This window comes from Panthera pardus, unplaced genomic scaffold, assembly GCF_024362965.1.
Source record: "Panthera pardus isolate Hobbes unplaced genomic scaffold, ASM2436296v1 HiC_scaffold_10, whole genome shotgun sequence".
NCBI lineage: Eukaryota > Metazoa > Chordata > Mammalia > Carnivora > Felidae > Panthera > Panthera pardus.
The window spans coordinates 78,675,290-78,702,330 of NW_026526655.1; the positions used below are offsets into that span (position 1 = coordinate 78,675,290).

A 27,041-nucleotide genomic window follows, 5' to 3' on the forward strand; every position below is an offset into this window, starting at 1 on the left:
AGTTTCCTTTTCCCTGCTGAGCACTCACCAGCCTTTGGTTTAAGTTCTTGGTAACACCTGCTTTAAAGTACTTTTTTCTTTTGCTATTTCTGATATTTCAGTTATGTTATTATCTCTTTTTATTGATTACTTTTATCTTGATTATGGGATACTTTCTCGTATACTGGTAATTTTTTATATTATGCTGTTCACTATGATTATTCTTTGCAAGGAGGCTAGGTTATGTTGTCTTCCTTTAAAGAGTCTTGAGTTTTTTCTGTCAGGTAATTATGTTATTAGAGGATCGTTTTGGTTTTCTTTGTGTGACAGGTCTGTTTTGATATTGAATTAAATTATAGGGGGCCTTTATTCTCTTTTGGTGTTTCAGTTGAATGCCTGAAATGTTCTCTGTACTCTAGTTGGGTGGAGTATTAGTCTGCTTGGGCTGCCATAACAAATTACCTTGGACTAGGTGAATTGAACAACAAATTTATTTTCTCACAGTTCTGGAAATTGGGAAGTCCAAGAGCAAGGTCCCAGCAGGGTTGGTGTCTGGTGAGGTGTCTCTGCCCTTGGGTTGCAGATGGCTACCTTTTCATTGTGTGCTTGCATGACCTCTTCTTGGCGCATGTATGGAGAGAGAGAGAGAGAGAGATAGTGAGCTCTGTGTTCTCTTCTTATTAGGATACTAATCCTATTGGATCAAGATCCCATCCTTATGACCTCATTTAACCTTTAAAGGTTTATTCTCCAAATACAGCAACACTGTGGGTTAGGGCTTCAATATCTGAATTTTGTGGGAACACAAACAAGAACTGCAAAGACTCCCTGCACTGCACAGCCTTTCAGCCCCATAGTTGGTGATCTCTGCTAGACTTCTTAGAGACTCAAGTAGCCTAGCCCTTGACCGAGGACCCATGGTAAGTCCCTGTGCTCAGAAATTTGGTCTGTTGCTCTACTTGGGCTAGTTCTCCTTGTGTTGGGACAGGAAAGTGTTCCCAGGCAAAAACTAGGGACATTATGGGGCTTACTTCACATTTCCCTTCCCTCAAAAGATCTCAGACCTGCACTGCCTGTTATTCATTTCCTGAACACAATTGCATTATATATTGTGGCCTGTTTTGTTCTTGTTTTTGGTAGAATAGCAAATCTGATAGCGGACACTCTGCCATGGTTGGAGGCAGACCAGTCATGAGTTTTTATTTGCAAACATAGTAGGAGGAACCTTATAAATCTCTTTTGAGCATTTTTCTTTTATATAGTTAAATTTTATTTTATTTTTTTTTCAACGTTTTTTTATTTATTTTTGGGACAGAGAGAGACAGAGCATGAACGGGGGAGGGGCAGAGAGAGAGGGAGACACAGAATCGGAAACAGGCTCCAGGCTCCGAGCCATCAGCCCAGAGCCTGACGCGGGGCTTGAACTCACAGACCGCGAGATCGTGACCTGGCTGAAGTCGGACGCTTAACCGACTGCGCCACCCAGGCGCCCCTATATAGTTAAATTTTAAAAATTACTGGTAGAGCCTATTTCATTAAAAGTTTTCTGGGTAGACTTGAATTCTTTTTAAAGTTTTATGCTAAACACAATGAACTGTGTAGAGGGGGCGCCTTTTTGTTCTTTATAGGTATTGATGGACGGAATATGATATTGCTAGAATCTTTCTGAAATATTTCAGGATATTTGAGGCTTTCTATATACAATAATCAAAACCTGGTGATGAAACATTATGACTTACACCCACCAAACCCTGGAAATTTAGAATTTAGGCCGCAGGAGGGCTTTTTAAACTCTCTCCCACTCTATGCATTTGACACAGGATAATGTGAAGTATGCCCCCAACACTGGGCAAAGTGACAGTGCTATAAAAGAATGGTTCCTTAATTATAATATTTAAAATTTTTTCCAGGAGTTTAAAATGCTCCTAAGTACATAATTTGACTGTTACTTAGTTCACTTGAAAAATGAAATCCTTTTTGGCAGACCATTATAAAGTCTTCAGATTTTATACTTTTTTAAAAGAGTGAGCCCTGTATTTGTAGACCATAAACTATGCTGGATAGAGTATTCAAATCAGGATTTTTCCATTTTCTATAAAAATTAAATAAAATAAAAAACACTGTTTAGATATACTTAAAATTGTTGGAATGGTTTTTGGTAGGTATTAAATAGATTTCACATTTAATTGTGTATCACAGGACTGAAATTGAAAAAATAATCATTAAAAGTCGAGTAATCAATAATGGGTAGGTTATTAGATGGTCTCAAATCAGATTCAACTCTTTGTATGCATATGTGTACTGACAAAATTTGGTAAATGATGATGCTTGGCTTCTCATATCAAAGAGGAAATGATAGATTCTTAGATGTTAGAACTACTGACAAATAATTAGTAAAAATATTTTTCTATCCCTGCTTCTTTCCATGTACCAAATGAAATTCCAGAGAGACTAAAGATTTACCTATTAACGAGAAATAATACATATATGAAAGAGAATATAGCTGAATGTCGAATCATCAGGTAGTTCTAAACACTGTATCAAATGACAGTATGAAAAGGAGTGTTAGATCTGTACAGCAAAAACAAAACCCTGTCATAAGCAAAGAGAAGGATGAGCATGAGACTGGCAAGTCATGTATAATAAATGTGATTTGCTTTCCAGACTCCATTGAAGTCACCTGTATATCACAGCACAGGAAGCCCTTTGCCTCCTTCTTGAGACAGTCCCTTCCCTACTTACCTTGGGTTTTGGTTAAGACTCCCAAAAAGGTATTGTCATTCCTCTTTAGTAAACAAGCAGAGAACTGGAACCTCATAAGCCCACTAGTGCTATTGCCTTTTATTGCCACATGGTGTTGCTAGTGAAGTTTGATCCTGTATAGCCCCTTTGGAGGTTTGCTCAGCAAACTAGCTGGCCAGAAGCTCTTGCTAGTCCAAAACTTTGTGCACACTTTAGAAAGACCACATTGGGCATCATTGTACCCACAGTAATAGGATATGGAGGAGCAACCAGCATCATTCAATTTATTTATCAAACCAGAATTTACTGAGTAGCTACTGTGTGCTTCAGACTGTTCCCTCCACTAGAAATAATAGTGAACAAAACAAAAATTCCTGCCATCATGGAGCTTACCTTCATTATTGGGGTTGAGGAGAGGAAGAGAGGTCGGGTGGAGACATATGAAAGACAAAGTATGCTGAAGGGCCTCTGTGTGAAATCCTGACCACTGTTAATTATCTTATATTTCTTCTATGTGGGGCATCAGTATGAGTGATACAAGTGAGTATAAGAGAGGCTGAGTACGTGGTGGATTTAAAATCACGGTGTATTGGGACGCCTGGGGGGGTTCAGTCCGGTGAGCATCCAACTCTTGATTTTGGCTCAGGTGGGTTGAGGAGAGGAAGAGAGGTCGGGTGGAGACATATGAAAGACAAAGTATGCTGAAGGGCCTCTGTGTGAAATCCTGACCACTGTTAATTATCTTATATTTCTTCTATGTGGGGCATCAGTATGAGTGATACAAGTGAGTATAAGAGAGGCTGAGTACGTGGTGGATTTAAAATCACGGTGTATTGGGACGCCTGGGGGGGTTCAGTCCGGTGAGCATCCAACTCTTGATTTTGGCTCAGGTCATGATCTCATGTTTTGTGAGATCAAGCCCCACATTGGGCTCCACACTTGGGTTTCTTTCTCTTCCTCTCTCTCTTCCCCTCTCATGAGCCCATGTGCACATGCTCTCTCTTTCAAAATAAATACATAAACTTAAAAAAATAGTAAAAAACAATGCACTTAAGGCAGAGAAAGCATTTTAAAAAAATCAATGTGTTGATTGTATAGGTATTTTGTGGCCACTCTGTATATATGGTACATCACACTGTTACTTAAAAATATTGTTATAGGTGTATAATTATGAACATAGGTGTTTATATAAGTAGAAATGCAAGTTAGCAAATAATACATTTAATATGATCACAAGTATTAGTGAGGAATACTTTTTCTCTACCTGTGAGGTTTCCTTCCTGAGAAGGGAATTCCGTTAGTGTTCACCCTGAGTCTGCTCTGGCTCCCTTAGTCATTTCAACCTTGATGTAATGACTTATCTGATTGGTAAATTTGAGACTAGTTGGCCCAGTGGATGCACTTCATTGATGTGTCAGAGCTAGCGAGTCTTTCCACAGCCATCGAGTGATTTCTCATCTCCTCCATGGAATAAGTTGTGCAGAGGCTTATCCTGCAGGGAGCAGTCTGTGCCTGTTTAGTGCTAAGACATGCTCTCCTCTGAGGTTCACAATTAGCAAGCCCATTTATCTAATAAACCTACAGCTTCTTTTAGTAATAGCAATGATATTTTATTCTTTGTTTCTCAACTTGTTCATAACTTTGGCAGGGAAGGATGTATCAGCTTTTGGGTGCTCTTTTTGGAGGCACCTCATACATACGATTCTATTTTATTTAGTTTACATATATTTTTATTTTTCTGTATTCATGTAGAAAAATGTCTGGAAAGATAAGCATCATGGTTTCAAAAGAGGTTGGTAGAAGTTTTTTTTCTTGTCTGTACTTTTGAATTCACCGAATTCATTAGATGTGGGAAAGAAAAAAAAAAGGAAGAAAACATTTAAAAATTTAAAAAATGTATGCAATAAAATAGAATGAAATGAAGAAAGTAAACTACAAAAAATGTTTTAAAAAGTTAAAATAGTAAAAAAAAAAATAAAAATTTAAAAAACCCCAGAAAATAAAAATAAATTTTTCTCTTTCTGTATCCAAGAATAAGAAAAGAACAAAGACAAGAAATGAATAGATGGACCCGTGAACAGAATGAAATCCGAATGAAATTACATCTAGTTTCCCCTGGAAGTCAACTGTGAAGCACTAAGCAGGTGGAGAGACTTGTGGTGGTCCTCTAGGGCCTGAGCTTGGTTGGCGCAGTTGGATGGGGCTTGGCGTAACAGCTGTTCTCCACTAGATGGTGCTGCTTAGCTTACTGAGGTGGATTGGTGTGGTGCACGTGCAGGTGTGTGTGCATGCTTGGGAGAGGTGAAAATGGTATCACCCAGCTTCCCAGTCTCTGGTACCAGAATAATTGCGCTCAGCAATTGTGACCAGCAGTCAAGCACCCCTCCTTTGTCTTCAGCTTCCATTCACTCCCCACATCTATGCTGTCTGCTTCCAAGCTGTCAGCCTGGCAGCAGCACCTCCCTCCTGAATTATATCTCATATGGGGCTGTTTCCAAACCCCTTATTTCTGAGAGCCCTGTGGTTTGGACCGACTCCAGCACTCTGGGGAGGGTCTTGCCAAGCAGTGGTTGGGTCCTGGCTCGCCCCTGGGAATGTTTGTGCGGTCACTGTTGCAGAGGTTCCGAGATTGCGGCTGGGTGCCTGCTTGCCCCAGAAAAAGTTTGTGCGATTGCCCGGCAGCAGAGGTTCGGAGATTATGGCAAAACAACACACAGCTGGCACCAGGTTTCACCACACCCTTGCGTCTTTGTTCCAATATGAGCACATGTGGCTGTTCTCCAGGTAGGGTCCACTGGGACCTTTTCCTGTGAGGAGGCCATATGGCCTCTACCAAATGTCCTCCTAGCAGAGGAACCACTTCTCCTTGTGTGGCCCACGGACCCCTCAGATCTCACTGCCTGCTCCTGGGAATTTGCCCTTCCCACCAGGGCACTGCTAGATACTGAGCTACAGAATTTCTGACTCTGCTGTCACCTGTTTATAGAGTCCTAATGGAATTGAAGCCTCTTTCTCCCTTTCTTGTTCAGTCCCGTGTGGGTGTTTCCACTCTTTCTCTTTCTCTCCACCTACTTCTGGGGAGAGTGCTTCTCCTGCACTCTCCCCTGCTTTCTCTGTCCCCTCTCCGCAAAAACAGCTCCCTACCCCCTGTGGCTTTTCTCTCCTCCATTTCACCTCTCTGAGCTCTGTATCTGCCGAGTTCTATGGCTCAAGTTATGCAGATCGTTGTGTTCATCCTCAGATCAATTTTCTAGGTGTGCAAAATGGTTTGGTGCTGATCTAGCTGCATTTCAGGGATGAGAGAAGCCGGGAACTTCCATGCTGCTCTGCCATCTTGGCCCCCTGAATTTATTAGATATGAAATAAAAAAATTGTTAAGGGGCGTCTGGGTGGCTGAGTCAGTTGAGTGTCCAAGTCTTGATTTCAGCTCAGATCACGAGCCGCAGGGTGGGGGATTGAGCACTGCGTTGGGCTCCATGCTGAGTGGAGCCTCCTTAAGATTCTATTTCTCTCTCTCTCTCTCTCTCTCTCTCTCTCTGTCTCTCTCTCTCTCTCTCTCTCTCTCTCCCCTTCCCCTTCCCTGACTTGTGCTTGTACTCTCTCTCTAAAAAAGAAAAGAAAAGAAAAGAAGTGGTTAAATATTTTAAACCTCTAAAATATACAGCCTGGTCTGACTTCCCATGTAGAAGAATTAGTCATCTTTGTATAAGGACAAAAGCTGGACGCGAATAGTTTCCATGTCATAGCCTAGTGTTTGAGTCTAGAACTTATACTAGGCAAAAATCTATTACGTTTCTTAAATCTCTGGCTTGTCATTACACTTGTCACAACAATTGCTTTCCATTCATTATAATAGTGTGAAGCAGTTTGCATGGTTTTTAAAAGTGAGTTCTGGCATTTAACTGAGGTTAACTAGATTCTGTATTTTTCTCTCTTACTTGTAAAGTATAGCTGTTTGCTAAGCCTGTTTATTTTTTGGCTTTTATTATTCCTTTTAAAAAAGGAACAGCTCTAGAATTCTACCATCCTTCCTGCTTATCACCGTGATAAGTCCATATGAATATAATACTCAGGTTTGACCATATTCGAAATTATGTGTTTATTAAAAAGAGATTAGATTTAAAATATTGCTAAAGTCATAATTTTTATATCCTTATCCCTCTATATTAGCAGAAAAGAAGTATCTCCTGATTTTGAAATTTTGTAAAAGTCAATCAAGTAAAAATGCAACATAATTCAGTGATTATATTCTTATCATGCTTTTTAACAATTCACTTTTTGTTATTTTGATTATGAAATACTTCAGACCACAAAAACATGCTGAGAATAAAATAATCTCTAGATATTTCATGTACAACTTAATAAATAAAATTTTATAAATACAAGTAAGCCTCTGTGTACCCAGTTTTGATCCCTCATCCTAGTCTGCTAGGATGAGGGATAGTTTGGTATTTATCATTCTTATGTGTATGCTATAAATATTTTCACTACCTATGTATGTATCACTAAAGACGATAGTGTATTTTTTAATGTTTTACAACCTTATATGAAACACTCATATATTGCTAGTGAGAATGTAAAATGGAACAACTGCTTTGGAAAACTTTTGCCAGTTCCTAAAAAAGTTAAATACAGAATTTTTTTTACCATACAACGCAGCACTTTTCTTAGGTACATACCAAAGAGAGACGTATAAACCACACAAAACTTGCACAGAGATGTTCATAGTAGCATTTGCACTACTCATAGCCAAAAAGTTAAAAAAAAAAAATAAAACCAAACAATGACCAAATATTCAACTGGTGAATGGATAAATACAATGAGGTAGATCTACAAATGGAATATTATTCAGTCATAAAAATAACTGAAGTACTGATGCATACTTCAGCATAGATGAACTTGAAAACGTTCTACTAAATGAAAGAAGCTAGTCACAAAAGACCATGTATGATTTTATTTATATGAGAAATACAGATTAGGCAAATTTATAGAGATATGAAGTAGACTAGTGGTTATCTAGGGTGGGGATTATGGGGGGAGATTGGGCTGTGACTGCCAATGGGTATGGATTTCTTTTTAGGGTGGTGAAATGTTCTAGAATTAGATAATAGTGATAGTTGCACAACTCTGAATACACTAAAAAAATCAAATGGTACACGTTAAATTGGGTGAGTTGTATTGTGATGTGAACTGTATCTCAGTAAAACTGTTTAGAAAGTTTATGTGGATGTCATATATTCTGCCATTAGCTTTTTAAACTCAGTATAAACCAAATCATTATATTTTGGGATTTATACATTTTTTGAACATTTAGTTATATATAACTCAATTTTCATATTCTGTTGTATGAATTTACTGTTATTTTATTAATCATTTTCCTTTTTTGCCCTTTAAAAACAATGCTTTTGTTGGGTACCCAGGTAGCTCAGTTGGTTAAGTTTCTAACTTTGGCTCTGGTCATGATCTCATGAACCATGAGATGAGCCCCATGTTGGGGGCTCCATGCTGTGAGCGCTGAACCTGCTTGGAATTCTCTCCCTCTCTCTCTGCCCTTCCTCTGTGCCCTCTGTCTTTCTTTCTCTCTCAAAAATAAGCTTTAAAAAAATCCTATCAAATTCTAATTTGAAAGAAAGCCTTAAAAATATATGTCATCATATAAGAAAATGCGGATTACTGTTCACTATTTGCAAAAGCAATGGTTTTAAAAAAATTTTTTTTCAATGTTTATTTTTGAGAGAAAGAGAGGGTGAGTGGGTAAGGGGCAGAGAGGGAGGAAGACACAGAATCCGAAGCAGGCTCCAGGCTCTAGGCTCTGAGCTGTCAGCACAGAGCCTGACGCAGGGCTCCAACTTACAAACCATGAGATGATGACCTGAGCTGAAGTTGGATGCTTAACTGGACACTTAACCGACTGAGCCACCCAGGAGCCCCAAAGCGTTGTTGTTGTTGTTGTTGTTTTTAATGTTTGTTTATTTTTGAGAGAGCGTGAGAGAGAGGGGGACAGAGAATCCAAAGCGGGCTCTGTGCTGACAGCACATCTTGTGAACCGTGAGATCATGACCTGAGCCAAAATCAAGAATCAGACGTTTAACTGACTGAGCCATCCAGGCGCCCCTAGAATTTTGTAGAATTACTGCTGATTTGTAACTTATTTAGTATTATTTCACTGTTTAGAAGAAATTTTATTGGTGTACCTTAGAACATTTAATTCATATAGCTATACAATTTAAAGTTGAAAATACTTTATCTTCTGAAATTTTTCTGTAGTTCTTTTATATTTGACAAAAGAAAAGGTTTTAACCTCTGTGCCTTTTTTGGTATTTTATTGTTAATTGAGACATGTCCTAATTTTCGTGTGTGCTGATATTTTATAGAAAAAGCCACAAATGAGTACAACACTACAGAAGATTGGAGTCTTATTATGGACATATGTGACAAAGTTGGGAGCACTCCTAACGGGTAAGATGCCCAGTCATGCATGGTGAATGTCTAGGAGCTTAATTACCTGTCTCTTTGCCTGATACAACTTTGAGAGGAAAATGGGATTTTACTGTTTACTTTTGGGGGACAAAAGTAAAGAGATCCTGGTGGCCAGATTTATGGGACTAACCTTATCATGAAAGAACAAATGGAAAAGAGTTCAACTGAAAACCTGAGACATATTAAAATATGTAATTAGGGCTTTTACACAATAGGAACACGTGTTAACAATGAAAGTTGTTTAGGGAATTTCCCTGTGACTTAGACATGTATGGGAGCCTTTTAATAAAGTAGATAAATATAATAATATAATAGGTAATATACTGAAAAAGCTCTTTGATAATGAATAGTTGAAAATAATAATATGAAAAAGTGAATATAAAAAAGAGTGCTTTTGGGAGAGAATGCAATAAGTAAGCTGAACTGATCTAAACTTTAGAAGTTTAGCAGACTGATGAAAGTATTTGTTTTAACATTACAACTTTTCAAAGTACCTTCATACATGTTTATACTGAAAACTTTGAAGACTATGTCTCGGTAATTTTTTTTATAAGAATTTGTTGTCTGAACACTAAATCTGTCTTGAAGAAATAAGGTAATTTATGTGACATAGTTTTTTTGTGTTGATCTTTTGGAAATGATTTGGCTCTTGATTGGGGAATGTACAACATTTACAGCAAGCTCCTTTTTTTTTTTTTTTTTTTGAGTTCTGCAGTTCTATGAACGAAAGATTGTGTAGAATCATTTACAGATTTAATCCTTTATGAAATGAAGTTTGCAGGATGTTATTTATTTACTCATTTACTTAATGTTATTTTGAGAGAGAGAAAGAGAGAGAGCCTGTGCACACGTGTATGCAAGCAAGCAGGGGAGGACAGTGCTAAATCACTGGAAGGCATTGGTAAATATTAAGGTACAGGAAAGTGGCCAGTGGAAAATATTTTTTGGGGGGGACAAAGTTTTTATTTAAATTCCAGTTATTTAATACACAGTGTAATACTAGTTTATGGTGTACAATTTAGGAAATATTTTTTTAATGTTTGAGAGAGAGAGCACATGCACACATGGGGGAGGGGCAGAGAAAAAGGAGTGAGAATCCCAAACATGCTCCAGGGAGCTGTTAGCATGGAGTCTGACATGGGGCTTGATCTCACAAACCGTGAGATTATGACCTGGGCTGAAATCCAAAGAGTCAGAAGTTTGACTGAGCCACCCAGGTGCCCTTGCAGGATTTTATTTTTAAATTTAAAGTTATTTGGTATGCCTTATATTTTTAATGTTTAAGTTGAAATTCTGAATAAATCCTTAACCTTCTTCATTTTTTTCTTAGAGCAAAAGATTGCCTAAAAGCCATAATGAAAAGGGTAAATCATAAGGTTCCTCATGTTGCTCTGCAGGCGTTAACTGTAAGTAAAAGTCATGTTATTTATTATTTGACCCAAATTTTAAATGTGTATTTATTTCAGTAAGTTAAATAAGATAATATCTCAACATTTGTATATTGATTTTTATTTTAATTAATAGCTTCTTGGGGCTTGTGTGGCAAACTGTGGAAAGATATTTCATTTAGAAGTATGTTCCCGTGATTTTGCAACAGAAGTACGTGCTGTGATAAAAAATAAGGTAAATTTTAAAAAGAGAAGAATTTAAATCATTAAAAAGTGCATATACTGTGTGTCATTTTAACTATATAGCGTTAATAAAATTGTTATAAATGAAATAATTTTTAGATAAGTTTGAGATGAAATAAACTTCCTTTTCTAAAACTTGATGTTTTCATTTGAAGCACCAAAACCTGTTTTTCTTCCCAAAACATATATACTAGTGATAATAGCTCTTCTTTATTGAGAGTTAGTAAGCAGTCACTGCTCTAAGAATTTTACATATACTATCTTGTTTAATGTTCTTAATAACTTTTAGAAGTTAGATTCTCTTGTCATTCCTTTTTTATCAATACAGAAACTGAGCCTTAGGGAGAAGATGAGTAACTTGTCCTAGGTCATGTGACTAGTAAGTAGCACAGCTGAGGTTCAGATCTAGGTTTCTGTACCTTCAAAGTCCAAACTACCACTATTCTGTCCAGATTCACATTAGAGATAACAAGCAAAGGGGGCCTTTACTTTAGAGCAGGGCCGGGACGGGGGGCGGGGGTGTCTTCACAATAGGGTTGTTATTGATTTCCTTGGGATAGAAACTCTGAAGCACCATTCTCTTGCTATTAGTAAAATTCCAGAATTTTAGTTTGGTTGATATAAAAAGCTTAGTCTAATGTTGAGCATATTAAGAAAATAAGAAATAACCTCTGAATATAAAAAATCTGTTGTCATTATAGTAAGAGTTAGAAATTGATGTTTAAAAGGGTAATTTTACAAGAAATAACTCTATCTTAAAGCAAAAATAGGCATTTACCAAGTACTTATGTAGGCTGAGGATTGCTGGACTTTCGTTGATGTTTAATTTTGGTGGTAATTCTCTTTGTTAAATGTTTCAAGTTCTTTAACCATTACTTAACCATAGTTTTATTTCTTTCTTTGCATTGCCCTTAAAAGGCTCATCCTAAAGTGTGTGAAAAACTGAAATCTTTAATGGTGGAGTGGTCAGAAGAATTTCAGAAGGATCCTCAGTTTAGTCTAATATCTGCAACTATTAAATCTATGAAAGAAGAAGGAATTACTTTTCCTCCAGCAGGTTCTCAGGTAAGAGATTCACTTACACCCATGGTTGATCTTACACTATTTTGAAGGTACGTATCATATAAAGGCTGGACAAAGTCTGTCTTAATCATCATTTCCCACCTCCACTCTCCGGGTGCCTATCTGAAATAGTGCCTTATATTAGTAGATGTTCTAATTGTTGAGTGAATTTCTTTTTTTGTTTTAAGTTTATTATTTTGAGAGAGAGGGAAAGAGAGAATCCCAAGCAGGCTTATCACTGTCAGTACAGAGCTCAGTGTGGGGTCAAACTCATAAACCGTGAGATCATGACCTGATCCGAAACCATGACCCGACTGCTTAACAGACTGAGCCATCTAGGCGCCCCTCTTGAGTGAATGTCTTATACTTACCAGAACTTTGAAAAGTGAATCAGCCATAAATAATCTGTTTAATGCTACTCTAAGTCTAGAGTCATGCAAAAGGCATATATGTATGAGGGAGCCCTTATGTTTAAGAAATTTATAGTAAAGTTGGATTGTTATAGGCAGGTGAAAAATAACTAAATTATAAGTGACACATATGGATGAGGGATGGGTAGGATGGGTCATAAAGACAGGATGCCAGGAGAGAAAGGCAACTACAGACTGGGATGGTAAAGAGGTAGAATTTTTAGACTGGAATGCATTTCAGTATGTACACAGGAGAGGAGATCCTACTGGGGGAAGAATGATACAAACAAGTTTATGGAATTGAGAAAGCTCAACACCAATTTTTTGAAGAGTGAATATGCCTGCAGGGAATGGTTTACAAATAGATAAGGGGAACTATAAGACTAGAAATTTATTTGAGGAGATGGGAAGATAGCTTTAGTAGGACAGGGGTGAAGGTCAGGATAATAAGCCACAGAGTGGGCTGTCTAAGTGTGGGAGAAAAACACTATCTTAAGTTTTGCTTCAGTGCCTCTTTCCTTCCAGTTAATATTGGGATATGGACTAGGGAAAGAAACTAAGAGAAGTACTGTATATTTTATTTTACTTTAGACTGTAGACTACACAGTCAAAAAGAATCTTTATAGCTGAGCAGAACTAAGGGTTCAAGGGAGAATTTGGGGACAAAAACCTTATAAGTAATAAAAGCAAGCATTTTTCTGCTTTGTCCTTTCTGCATGTCATTAAAAACCTGTGTGTGTTTTTTTTTAAATATGAAACTTATTGTCAAATTGGTTTCCATACAACACCCAGTGCTCATCCCAACAGGTGCCCTCCTCAATGCCCATCACCCACTTTCCCCTCCCTCCTACCCCCATCAACCCTCAGTTTGTTCTCAGTCTTTAGGAGAGTCTCTTATGGTAAAAACCTGTGTTTAACGAACTGGTTGATGGTTCAGGATCCTGGACATCTCTGTCTTCCATGGCTTTAACGTTGTTTTTAATTTTATTTTTTATTTTTGAAAATTGTTTTTGTGAGACAGAGGCAGCCTAAGCAGGGAAAAGGCAGAGAGAGAGAGAGAGAGAGAGAGAGAGAGAGACAGAATCCAAAGCAGGCTCCAGGCTCTGAGCTGTCAGCACAGAGCCCAGCGTGGGGCTCGAACTCATGAACCGTGAGATGATGACCTGAGCTGAAGTCAGAAGCTCAACTGAGTGAGCCACACAGGCACCCCTGTCTTCCATGCCTTTAAATTTAAGCACGAACCTCCTAATTCTGATGTGCCTGAGGTGCCACCATGATTCAAGTACAATGGTACTAAAAGAGCTTAATAAGTATTCCTAGAACCGCACCTATTGTCTCCATCCACCCTCTTCTTTTCAGTAATTATTATGGCTTCTTGCTGCCTCTCCTAGACTTCAGTGTCCCTCACTGAATAAAATACCTTGGACAGTTGAGGTTAGGAAAGTCCAATTGGGAAAGATTTGTGTTTAAGTATTTTCTGTATGCCATGATCTGTGTCATATACTAAGATTTATGCAAAATGTAAGCCAGTTTGTGCCTTGTGAGTTTATTATGTTTTCTTGAAAACCATGGTATTTTATTTTAGTATTTGAAAACTGCTACTTTAAATTTTTACAAAGAACTTCACTTTTAGAAGAAACTCTTGTCAGCTTTTTAAAAATTAACATGTGCGAGTAATTATAGAGCTTGTGTTTTCTTTGAAACAGTAGTTGTGTTCATTTTACTCATACATTTACAGACTGTCTCAGCTGCTGCCAAGAATGGTTCATCATCGAACAAAAACAAAGAAGATGAAGACATAGCTAAAGGTAAATGCTCAAGCATGTATAATTTAATATTGCTTAAAACATCCTTGCCAGAACAATTTATTTAAATAAAAATTATAATCAAACTGGGTATGCTTTTACAATTTTGCCTCATATCTAGTAGGGTCTGAAAAGTAAGGAAAACAATTAACATGATACAAGAATGATTTAATTCATAATCATTGTCAATAATACGTATTTAATGTCTTACCTTTGGAGAGATTTCATTTCACCTTTTCTTTAATGCCAAAGTTATGAGTCAAGCACAGAAATATGTTCACGGCTTGTCCTATATGGAAAGCTACCCATATTATAATGTCACAATCTGTTTGCTATAAAAATAATAGCTGCTGTATATGACAGACTGTGATAATAAGGAATGAGCAAAAACTTTATTTTAAAAAATGTCATGATTCTCTGCCCTGTCCTCCCACACTCCAAAAAAGTTAACTGTTTAGCATTTAATTGGACAAATAAAATACTCAACTTGATTTATTCTTATTAAGTATTACATTAAAAGTATTTCTTTTTGCTTTAAAAAAATCAGAATTAATTTTGGCTATCTTGTTTTTTGCATTTTAATTTTTCAAATTAGCTATTGAATTATCATTACAAGAGCAGAAGCAGCAGCACACAGAAACAAAATCCTTATATCCATCTGCAGAAATTCAGTTAAATAATAAAGTTGCAAGGAAAGTGAGAGCTTTATACGATTTTGAAGCTGTTGAGGACAATGAACTTACTTTTAAACACGGTGAAATTATTATTGTTTTGGATGACAGGTAAGTTTTCTATCTTTATTTCTGGAATATTTTGAAGTTATTAAGTATAATATTCTTAATTTAGAATATGGATATTAAGGTCTTTGACTTAGTATATTTAAATCATAATAGAGCCTTTTCATACCTTAATTTTTTTCTAAAATAAAATTTAATCAGGGATGCATGGGTGGCTCAGTTGGTTAAGTGTCTGACTCTTGAGCTCAGCTCAGGTCATGATATCATGCTTCGTGACATCAAGCCCTGTATCGGGCTCTGTGCTGACAGCGTAGAGCCTGCTTGGGATTCTCTCTCCCTCTCTGTCTGCTCCTGCCCTGCTTATGCTCCTTCTCTCTCTCTCAAAATAAATAAATTAAAAAATAAAAATAAAAGTTAGTTAGACTAGGTAATGTGAGTTTGTTATTGTTTTGTTAAATTTGGTAGTATTCTCTGTATCTTGGATAAAAGATGTATTAAATAATGTTACTTATCACAATTGTGAAGCATAAATATTTGGTCCTCTGAATCCATTTGCACTGGGAGTTGTGTATATCAAAAAAACTGGTAAAAAAATTTAGGAAGAAATACAGCTATATTATCTTTGGTAAAAGCAACCAAAAGCTATGCTCAGGTCTTCTCTAATTCTAAATCTGCTACTGTACCCTCCCTCACAATTACTCTATCACTTAAAGTTGCAGTAAAGAATATATCTGTTGTACACCTAAGCTAATATAGTATTGTATGTCAACTACACTTCAACTTCTAAAAAAGGGTAGATCATGGGGCACCTGGGTGGCTCAGTTGGTTAAGCATCTGACTTCGGCTCAGGTCATGATCTCACGATTTGTAGGTTCAAGCCCCGCGTCAGGCTCTGTGCTGATAGTTCAGAGCCTGGAGCCTGCTTCATATTCTGTATCTCCTTCTTTCTCTGTTCCTCCTCCTCTTACTCTCTCTCTCTCTCAAAAATAAATAAACTTAAAATAAATAAATGTATGTATGTAGGTAGGTAGGTAGGTAGGTAGGTAGGTAGGTCTGTCTCTATTGGGCCTAATTCTGTTTTTTACTTTGCCTTTAAAAGAAGTTGATGAGGGGCGCCTGGGTGGCTCAGTTGGTTGAGCGTCGGACTTTGGCTCGGGTCATGATCTCACGGTTCAGGAATTTGAGCCCCATGTTGGGCTCTGTGCTGTCAGCTCGGAGCCTGGAGCCTGCTTCGGGTTCTTTGTCTCCTTCTCTCTCTGCCCCTCCACCGCTTGTGCTCTGTCTCTCTCTGTCTTAAAAATAAATAAACGTAAAAAAAAATGTTGATGAAATTTAGTAAAAGGGTGGACATAATAGCTTATTACTGTGAACAGAGATTGCAGATGCATTTGGTATCCATTACAAATAACTTAGGATATTTAGTCTGGTGCATTTTTAAATGAGTATATACACAAAATAGTGTTACTTTGCTGCAGTAAATAGTTATTGAAAAAGTATTATGTACTAGGCTTTGTTTATATAAAAAATGAATGAGGATGCAGTTCTGTCTTATAAAATCTAAAGTAAGGGAGTTGAAATTTCTATACAGGTATTAGTATGGAATGCAGACTGTGAATGCCATAAAAGAGGCAATGTTGGGGTCCAGAAGAGACCAGATTTGTACTGGATGCAAGCATCTGGGAAAGAAGGCTTAAGCTGAGAGTTCATTTCAGGTGAACTTTGGTTTTGATGGGATAGGAAAAATTTTGCAAGAAATTGAGAGTAGGAAAAGGAAGGTCTCTTAGGTGATCAAGAAAATAATCTTTTTTTTTTTAAGAATTTTTTTTTTTTTTTTTTTAAGTCACTGAGAATGGAACACATGACTCCTGAATGAGAGTAAATAAATATTGGTGCTCCTGGGTGGCTCAGTCGGTTGAGCATCAGACTTTGGCTCAGGTCATGATTTCGCGGTTCGTGGGTTCGAGCCCTGCATCAGGCTCTGTGCTGACAGCTCAGAACTTGGAGCCTGCTTCAGGTTCTGTGTCTCCCTGTCTCTCCGCCCCTCCCCTGCTCATGCTCTGTCTCTTTTTCTCTCAAAAATAAATAAACGGGCATGTGGGTGGCTCAGTTGGTTAAGCATCCAACTTTGTCTCAAGTCATGACCTCACAGTTTGTGAGTTTGAGCCCTGCGTCGGGATCTGTGCTGACAGCTCGGAGCCTGGAGCCTGTTTTGGATTCTGTGTCTCCCTCTCTCTCTGCTCCTTCTCTGCTCATTCTCTGTCTCCCTCTCTAGAGAAATATGTAAATAAACATTTAAAAAAAAGAAGACGACGACTAAGTAGTGTGGGCTCTGAACACTGACAGTCTGAAATGTCAGGCTTCTTAGTGTAATTTTAGTTAGAATATTTACAAAGGAACTTAAGTTTATACTTTAAATACTGTTATGCAACTAGAAAATTAAAGACATTTATAAAATAAATGGAAAGAAAACTATAAAATGAGTAGTTTTTGCTCTAAGATTCAAATTTTGAGTATTTGATCTAGTGAGAAAATATTCGAAAATAAATTGCTACTTACAGGGTACTGATTAATGGCACAGATACTTTATCACTTATCTTCAGTAGGCTTCTACTACCCTGTGCTATAATAACTCAATTCTCTGACTTTTTCTTTTGTAATTGTCATGAATCCTTCATGCATACTGTATCCCTTGACATCATTTGGTGTTCACGTGGCATTATACTCCTATTATAGTCTACAGGCTTGCCATGAGTAAAGGGTTATGTTGCTGTGCTGCATGTGTCTTTTCACACATGTTTAATTAGGCACAAATACATTTAACAACTTAGACTCATAAAACTATTTTCAGTGGAGACTTAACACTATAAAAAAGAACTTTTTAATAACTTCTAAGAGACTCAACATGAATATGGTGGAATATGTAGGTTGATTACAGTCATTTGATTGGCTACCCCAATCTTAAAATTGCCATAGACCTCCTCATTAACACCTATAGGTTACATGTTATCATTCTGGATGATGGATTATCTTTGCAAAAGTTTTTAAGCTCAAATGCAAACTTGGGTATTAAAGTTAAATGGCAAAAAATATAAAAAATAAAAAAAAAGTTAAATGGCAGTCTTCAGTTGAAAGAAGTTCACCTAAATGATTCAGAATATGACCATTTTCATTGTTTTCATATTGCTGTGGAAATGAAAGCACAAAATTAAAATTTTCACATACAGAACTTGAAGTTGCTTGAGGCTACATCATTCTTGGATTTCAGCTTAAGAAACACTGAACTAATAGAAAAGGCACACATTTCTTATTAACAGAGTATACGAAAAAAGCTTTTCACTTTCTACATTTTTAGCTTTATCTCACCACTCCTTGCTGACTCTTTATGTATTATTTCAAATAATCAAGTAGAATTCTTGCATTTCCAAAAATGCCATATTGTGATTAGATCCTCTGCGGCATTGCACATTTGATTCTTTATTCCTGGAAACTCCTGTCGAAAGAGGCAGACACATTTAGAAAAGAAAAGGAACTTCACTTGCAAGGAAGATTTGCAAGGGAGTCCAGGCTTTAGAAGGATTGGTCCCCTAAATTAAAAAATACGTACATTAAGGAAACGATCCCCACAAGATCACTAAGATTTCCAGATTCACTACTTGTATGTTTCTGTTTTTTTCACATGATTATCATATCCATAAATAGAGCATCAGTTATTTTCAGCCATTGTCATTACAAAAGACAGTAAATAAGTTGTCTTAGTTGGGAAGTCAGTAGCTTAAAGGAGAGGCTCAGGCTTTCATTTTTTGAGACCTAAAATGAGCCAGGATAACTTTGTTTTTTGTTAGTGTGCAGTTTTCTGTTTCTTTGTATTTTTATTTTCTTGCTTAGTCATAATGGTAATAGAGAATGTCATTTTTATTTCCATAACCCTAATTTCCTTTTCTTCCTGGCACTGCCTGCTTAATCTTCAAAACCCATGTAGATTTTATATCTTCTTAGAAGCCTTTAAATCTTCTCTGCTGTTAGTTTCCGGTAGTTAGAAATAGTTTCTCTTTGCTGCTATACATCCCTGAACATAGTGGCATTTTTCATACTATACTGCAGTCACTGCTCTACATGTCTGTCCTGCTACATGAGTTGATTTTGAGAGGAAGGGAGAAGGAGAAAACAAATCCTACAAGGTAAAGCAAGGTAACATGTTCTTAACTGGTATGAGAGGGTTGAAAAATACTGCACTAGATTTTCGTTCCTGAGGGCAGAAACCCTATCTCCATTAGCTTTGTAACTTCATTGCTTAGTCTAATGTCACTTGTCCTCTCTTTGGTAGTCTTTTCTAAGTGTTAGCTGAATGATCAGTTCATTGACAGTGGAGTTTCTGTGTTTATCATTTTTCACTCAGCTGTGATTTATTTTTACTTAATATAAAAAGCTAAATATAAATGCTGTGTTTAATGATCAGTTTGTGTAAAATTACCGTGCTGAATTACCTTAATTTAGAAATTTAAAAATTGAACAGTATTTTGTATCATTAACATTCCAAAGAATCAACTCATTGTCAGTGGAGAGAATGTAGAGCTGGGTTAGGGCTAGGAAGGAGTCATCATGCTTTGACATGGCATTTGGTTGTTTTGTCTACTTTTATGTTTCATCAAGCCTGGGGAAGGCTACACATAAAATTGTTGATAAGTTCAAATCTGTGTGTCCATTTCATAGGTTTGAAGTTTCTGGTTTTATATAAAAATTGCTCTGAGTTCAGCTGTCCTTTTTAACATGGAAGGTTTAATTTAAAAAAGCATGTGTGTAAGAGAGAATTTCTCATTCTAAATAGACAGCAGACATGATATATTACAATTGTCAATATATCAATTATTTTCTGGTTTTAAAAATTTGGATGATACATAGCTTGCATCTTCATGGTACTTTTTTTTTTTTTTTAAGTTTATTTATTTATTTTGAGAGAGAGAGCACAAGCAGGGGAGGGGCAGAAAGGGGGAAACAGAGAATCTCAAGCAGGTTCCTGTCAGTGCGGAGCCCGACGTAGGGCTCGAACCCATGAACCGCGAGATCATAACCTGAGCCAAGATCAAGAGTTGGACGCCCAACTGTTTGAGCCACCCAGGAGTCCACTTTGTGGTACTTTTTAAGTCAAATTATGTTTCAGAATCGTACAAGTTAATTCATCCTGAAGTTTCATTTTTAAGAATGTCTGCTCAATAAGTCAAATTTTTGGAAAGGAGTGGACAAAATTATCCTTTCTGGATTCTATGATTGTCCATATAGAAAATCCAAGAGAATCAATGGACAAACCATTAAAATTGGTAAGAGTTCATGGTTGTCGGATACAAGCTCAACATACAGAAATCAGGGGGTGCTTTAATCACAGCTTTTAGAAAATAGAAAAAAATTGCCATTCTCAGTAGTAATAAAAAATATAGATGATCTAGGGATAAATAAACCTAATAAAGATATATAAGGACTTTATGTAGAAAGTTATAAAATTCTTTGAAAGATATAAAGAAATATATACATATAATATGTTTATATAAATGTAATGTTTTTATTTTATTTTTTATTTTTGAGAGAGACTGCATGAGTGGAGGAAGGGCGGAGAGAGTGAAGGAAACAGAATCTGAAGCAGGCTCCAGGCTCTGAGACTGACACGGGGCTCAAACTCAACAGCCTGTGAGATTATGACCTGAGCCAAAGTCGGACGCTTAACCGACTGAGCCACTCTGGCACCCGTTTAGATAAATATAAATGGAGAGGGATACCATGTTCATGGTGAAGAAAACTTTAATGTTCTAAAGATGTCATTTTTCCCATATTAATGCATAAACTCAGTGCATTTCTAATTACTATTTTTTTAACTTAAAAAAATTTTTTTTAATATTTATTTATTTTTGAGAGACAGAGCATGAACAGAGAAGGGGCAGAGAAAGAGAGGGAGACACAGAATCCAAAGCAGGCTCCAACCTCTGAGCTGTCAGCACAGAGCCCGATGTGGGGCTCAAACCCATGAACTGAGCTGAAGTCGGATGCTCAACCAACTGGGCCACTCAGTTGCCCCTTAAGTTTTTTAATGTTTAGTTTATTTTTGAGAGAGGGACAGACAGAATGTTAATGGGGGAGGGGCAGAGAGAGGGAGACACAGAATCTGAAGCAGGCTCCAGGCTCAGCTGTCAGCACAGAGCCCAACATGGGGCTCAAACTCACAAACCATGAGATATGACCTGAGCTGAAGTTGGTGCTTAACTGGCTAAGCCACCCAGGCACCCCAGTGCATTTTTAATTAAAATCCCAACAGGACTTTTTTTTTTCCCCCAGAGAACTTGAAAACATTTTAATTTTAACATTAATATGGAAATATGAAAGTATGCAAGACAGAGTACTTTCCCTGCCAAGTATCAAGGCATATTAACAAGCTGTAGTAAATAAATATATAGACTGTTCAACAGAATGAAATCCAGATCCATCTGCTCATGAACAGATAGCAGCCTGCTTAAGATAGAATATTATAAATCAGTAGAAAAAATGATGTACTATTCAATAAATTTTTGCTGAGATTAATAGCTCTTTATACAGTACAAATAAAACTTTGATTCAGCTTCACATAGTACATACAGTTTCATTCCAAATGATTAAAGACTTACACACAGGGGAGAGATAAAAAAGAAAACCTAAAACTATTAAACATATAGGAAAACAGATTTAGAAGCTCAAGGATAGTGAAAGATTTAAGAAAACTATAAACCATAAGAGATTGCTAAATTTGATTACATGAAACGAAATACACCATGCGATAAAAGAAACCATAAATGTATGTTAAAAGACAAGTAACAGTTTGAGAGAAGGCATTTACATAATTCAGACAAACAGTTGCTATCCAGAATATATAAAGAACCCCTATAGATCCATAAAAACAAATAAATGGCCCAGTGGGAAAAGGAAAATGGACAGAAAACATGAATGAGCAGTTTACAGAAGAGGCAGTCTGAATGGCCAGCAACACATGCACATGCTCAGGAAGTGCAAATGAGCACAGCCATGAGATAGGATTTCTCTCCTGTCTGATAGCAAGTGTTGCTTGGACAGTTAACACGGGTGAGGGAAAAAGACATTCTTACATGTTGCTCAGGGAAGGAGGATGGTGCATGGCTACAACCACTTTTGAGAATATTTGGCAATATTTGGTAAAATGGAAAATGTTTATATCCTTTGGCCCAGCAAGTCCATGTGTGTGAATAAGCCTAAAGAATTGTTGCTTGTGTGCACTAGAATCTAGAATGATCATCACTCCAGTCTTTATAATGGTAAAAGGCTGGAAACATTTAAGTGTCCATCATTATGGAGATCAGTAAATCAAATATACTGTGTTTGTATAATGAGTCTTTAAAAGGGATAAATAAGATATGAAAATAATAAAGTGAATTGTAGAAATCTATAATGGTTAATATACCTATAGACTTTGCTATAAGTATCTGTAAACAAATAAAAAATACACTTACAGGAAGGCCACATACCAGCTTTATGGTAGTGGTTTGGCAGGTTAGATGTGGGATTGGGACTTGGGGTTGTTGATAAAGAGGATTCAGTGTTACCTATAATTTTTATTACTATTTTATTTAAAAAAAAATTTTTTTTTAACGTTTATTTATTTTTGAGACAGAGAGAGACAGAGCATGAACGGGGGAGGGGCAGAGAGAGAGGGAGACACAGAATCGGAAGCAGGCTCCAGCCATCAGCCCAGAGCCCGACGCGGGGCTCGAACTCAGGGACCGCGAGATCGTGACCCTGGCCGAAGTCGGACGCTTAACCGACTGAGCCACCCAGGCGCCCCTATTACTATTTTAAAGCCCAGAATCCGATATGATCACTTGCTAATGGTTCTAAATTTTAATATAGGAATATGGATGTTTGCTTTATTTGTGCTTTTTTGTATCTTTTGTTAAGTATAAGAACTGTTTAAATATAGTTGGATATGAGGTATTATTTTCAAAATAAGCTAAATTTAATTTTTATTTTAATTCTTCTTGCCATTAAGTACTAAAATGTAGAGGAACAAATGACATTTTTGTACTGTATTTTCAGTGATGCCAATTGGTGGAAAGGAGAAAATCACAGAGGAACAGGACTCTTCCCATCTAATTTTGTAACAACTAATTTAAACATAGAGTCTGAGGCAGGTAAGTTAAATTTTAAGGGTGAAGAGTAAATCTATTAAAATTTTTTACATTTGAAGTTTATGGTTTAGTTTGTTTGTTTTAAGTAATTTCTACACCAAACGTGGGGCTTGAACTGACAACCCTGAGATCAAGAGTCAGATGGTCTACCGACTAAGCCAGGCAGGTGCCCTGGTTCAATTTTGAATACAAAGTAGATTGGCGTTTAACTCTTGTTTTAAATTATTTATAGACACTACAGTTTAGCTTACTTCTTAACAAGTTAAGGGGTTAATTTATCCCAGGTCATTTCCAAGAATTATTTTATTTTATTTTAAACCCTTTGAGAATTAATGTACATAGTTACATAGAAGGCATAAAACAATCTGTGATGACCATGTAAATATTTAAATCAGCATAATTATGGTTTAAGAGACAGTGTGTGTCAGTTCAGTGTAGAATATGGATTTTATTCATCACTGAACCATAGTACTGAAGGGAGTAGGTGGCATGGTGGGGGGCTGGTTGACAAGTGCCAAGTGTGATTACAAGGGTTAGGAGTACTCCTAAATTTTAGACTTTTCCTCACCTTGATTTGATCAGGGAACTTGGGACCTTGAAGCAATAATACAGCAGAATAATTAAGACTGTAGGTTCCTGCTTCAGATCTTCTGTCAACCATGCAGAGAAAGCTTCCATTTGTTACACAGGCAGGAAGGTGGGGGGGGATCTGAATGTAAAGAGCAGCTGACAGAGACAAAGACAGTGCACGAGCTGGGTAGGGGCAGAGAGAGAGAGACACACACACACACAATCCAAAGCAGGCTCCAGGCTCTGAGCTGTGAGTACAGAGCCTGACGCGGGGCTCGAACTCACAAACCATGAGATTATGACCTGAGCTGAAGTTGGACTCTCAACCAGCTGAGCCACCCAGGCTCCTCTTGAGTACTCATTTATTAGGTATTGTGCAAAGTCCTTGGCTTGCACTATTTCATTTAATCCTCACAAGTCTGTGAGATAGGTACTTTTGTTACCCCATTTTACAGATAAAGAAACCGAGGCTGAGGGTTTATGAGGTTAGTAGGTGCTAGAGCCATGATTCTAAAGTCTGGTCTGCTCTTAGATGTACTTAAACTGACTTGTGGGACATGTCAGTGCTAGTCTGTATTATCAGTTTTAGGGAAAAAACTTAAATTGTGAAAGCTCTGTGCATTGTGTGTAATATCATCTTTGTATGGAGTGATGGCATTCAGTTAAAGTTGAAAGATGTAAAGACTCATTTAAAGACTGAGCACTTTGCCTGTATTTGTACTTTTTATTCCTGTAAACTAAGTAGTTATGAAAATTGGAGGCACTGTTTTTAATAACTTGGTGAGACCATGCTCAGGGGATCCTACATAGAAATTTCCTGTTGGCATAGGCTGGAGAGATTGAGCTGTGGTTTTAAAAGTAAAAAATACTCTGGCTTTTCAGTACATCCTCATGTTATATTGAGCTCTGCTCCTTAGGACCTGTTTGAAAGTTAGCCACACATTTGAAGTAAGCAGCTGTCAGGACTCAAAAATCCTTTGGTTATAGAGATTTTTCTTTTTTCTGGGGGGGGGGGGTGGTATTTATACATTTTCTTGGAAACCTTATATACTCTTCAGAGAGAACACAGTGTCTTCAATGTGGCCTACAGAGCACAGAGAGTTTTGGATTAGGGGCAAGGTAGGTTTTATTGTAATTTTATTATCAAAATTTATTAAAATACAGTACATTATAGCAGCACTCTAGTGAACATTTAAATAGTTTTCTGGATATGTATGTTTATGAATTATCTTTTAACCTTCTCTTTATGAAAGGCGTTTTTTTTTTTTTTTTCCATTGCTTTAAAACTATTATCAAAGTGGGGCGCCTGGGTGGCTCAGTCAGTTGGGCGTCCGACTTCGGCTCAGGTCATGATCTTGCAGTTCACAAGTTGGAGCCCGGTGTTGGGCTCTGTGCTCAGAGCCTGGAGCCTGCTTTTGATTCTGTGTCTCTGTCCCTCTGCCCTGCCCCGCCCCGCCCCCCTCACACTCTGTCTGTCTCTCTCAAAAATAAATAAATATTAAAAAAATTTTTTTTAACCTATTATCAAAGTTAGGTTTAAATTGGATATTTTTTTCTTATTGTGAAGATGAAATCAAGTGTTTTTTTGTTCATATGGGAAATACATTTTTATAGCAAGGAAAGTGTACTGAAGGAGCTCATATATTTGACTCTAACCCTAGTGTTAAAAACACTCAGTTTTTCAGAAAATGCCTATAATGACAGTTCCCGTTAATATTGCTCACTGGTTCCACTCGAAGGTAAGTTCCATTGGGGCAGAGATTCTGGTCTGTTTTATTCACTCTGTATATCCAATGCCTAGAACAATACCTGACACATATTAGTAAGGGCTAATAAATGTCTGTGGCATGAGTGGATGAACACATGAAATAATGTGTGTTACTTATGAAATGTGATGACTGAAGAGTTCCTTTTTTTTTTTTCTTACGGATAATCACAGGCTACTTATATATTAGTAACTAAAATACCAAAGTAAATGCTGAGGAACTTAAAGTTTACTTTGTTTCCATAGCAGCTGTGGACAAATTGAATGTAATTGATGAGGAGGAGGAGGAAGTTAAGAAATCAGAGCCTGAGCCTGTTTATATAGATGAGGTAGAGTTCTTCTTTTGTTTAATAGTTAAACTATCAATACTTTAAAATCTATTATCCTTGAGAATACTTGGAAAGAGTAATTTTTATGTTCATTGAAATGAAAGCTTTTGCGTTTTTAAAGTGCCCATTTACTTTTTTAGGATAAAATGGATAGAGCCCTGCAGGTACTCCAGAGTATAGATCCAACAGATTCAAAACCAGACTCCCAAGACCTCTTGGATTTAGAAGGTACTTAATGAGTGTTAGGGATTACTTCATTGTCATTTAATATTTTAGTTATTTATAATGTCTTAAATATCTTCTGCTTTGTGTTTGCTTCTATAAATTAGAACTCTCTCTCTGGTGGAAAACAGGCAAGTATAGTAAAATAGTAAATATATGATTTGGAAGATGTTGTTACAAACCTGCCTATCCTGTTCAAGAAGGAAGTCTTTGTTTTTCTGTAAACCCACCAGGGATACTGGATGAAGAGATTTGCAATCCGAAAAAGGACAGAATTAAGAATAAGAACATATTAAATTAATTAAATTAAAATTTTAGCAATTCTTATTTCTCTTTTAATTCTCTTGTATCATGATTTTAAAGGGCGAAATTATATATGGTCTGTGTTAATTTTGTAATGTAGTCATTTGATGCATGCTGTGTCCTTTTAATCCCAAGAAATTTGAAACAATTAAAACAAATGTTTTTATGCCTTTTTTTAATCCTTTAATCAGAAAAATCTCTGATAAATGGATAAATCTTCTTAAATCTTTTTGTAGAATAAAGTCTAATTATAAATACAGGATACTACTCTATTCATTGTATCAGTGTTTACATTTGGAAATGCACAAAATGTTTGATTTTGAAATGGCTTAAATACATGAAAAAGTTCACATCTAATCTGTACATAATTATATATTTTATACATTGTGACTCAAGTTAATATACGTAGCTAATAATAGTTTTCCAGATTTTAAGATAACTCCAGATTTCATAGTCTGTAATGTTAGCACTTACTTGGTGGGACATGGTGGGATTTCTCTTTTGATTATGACTTTGCCTTTGGTTGTATGATATTAATATTGGTGATGAACAGTATTAAAATTAGGTCTTTCATAGTCGTTTCTCTAGCATAAATTTCATTTTCTTTGTATTATGCATGGTGTTGTATATTGGTGTGGTCCATTGTCAAAAGCTTTTGAAATTGACTTAAACTGGTTTAAGCTTCAAGATTCAAAAGTATTTTTGTATTTACAGATATCTGCCAACAGATGGGTCCAATGATAGATGAAAAACTTGAAGAGATTGATCGGTGAGATTCTTTGTTAAGGGAATAACAAGTATAATTTTCTTTTGATTACTTGTTTTTTGG

General features: G+C 36.7%; 1 protein-coding gene across 5 annotated transcripts in view; it reads left to right on the forward strand.

Moving 5' to 3' along the window:
• Window positions 1–27,041, forward strand: part of STAM2 (signal transducing adaptor molecule 2) — a 50,460-nt gene that overhangs the window by 12,374 nt on the left and 11,045 nt on the right. The window contains exons 2-12 of one of the 5 annotated variants that reach the window (XM_019456422.2): window positions 4,754–4,865; window positions 9,096–9,180; window positions 10,532–10,607; window positions 10,726–10,824; window positions 11,751–11,897; window positions 14,043–14,112; window positions 14,705–14,891; window positions 22,932–23,026; window positions 25,605–25,687; window positions 25,828–25,915; window positions 26,927–26,981. In XM_019456422.2, coding sequence (XP_019311967.1) covers window positions 9,143–9,180; window positions 10,532–10,607; window positions 10,726–10,824; window positions 11,751–11,897; window positions 14,043–14,112; window positions 14,705–14,891; window positions 22,932–23,026; window positions 25,605–25,687; window positions 25,828–25,915; window positions 26,927–26,981 — 938 coding nt within the window. In that variant the 5' untranslated portion in view covers window positions 4,754–4,865; window positions 9,096–9,142. Of the gene's footprint in view, window positions 1–4,753; window positions 4,866–4,901; window positions 5,000–9,095; window positions 9,181–10,531; window positions 10,608–10,725; window positions 10,825–11,750; window positions 11,898–14,042; window positions 14,113–14,704; window positions 14,892–22,931; window positions 23,027–25,604; window positions 25,688–25,827; window positions 25,916–26,926; window positions 26,982–27,041 lie in introns of those variants that run through there. The other 4 variants (XM_019456432.2, XM_019456411.2, XM_019456407.2 and 1 more) reach the window with 4 other exon arrangements.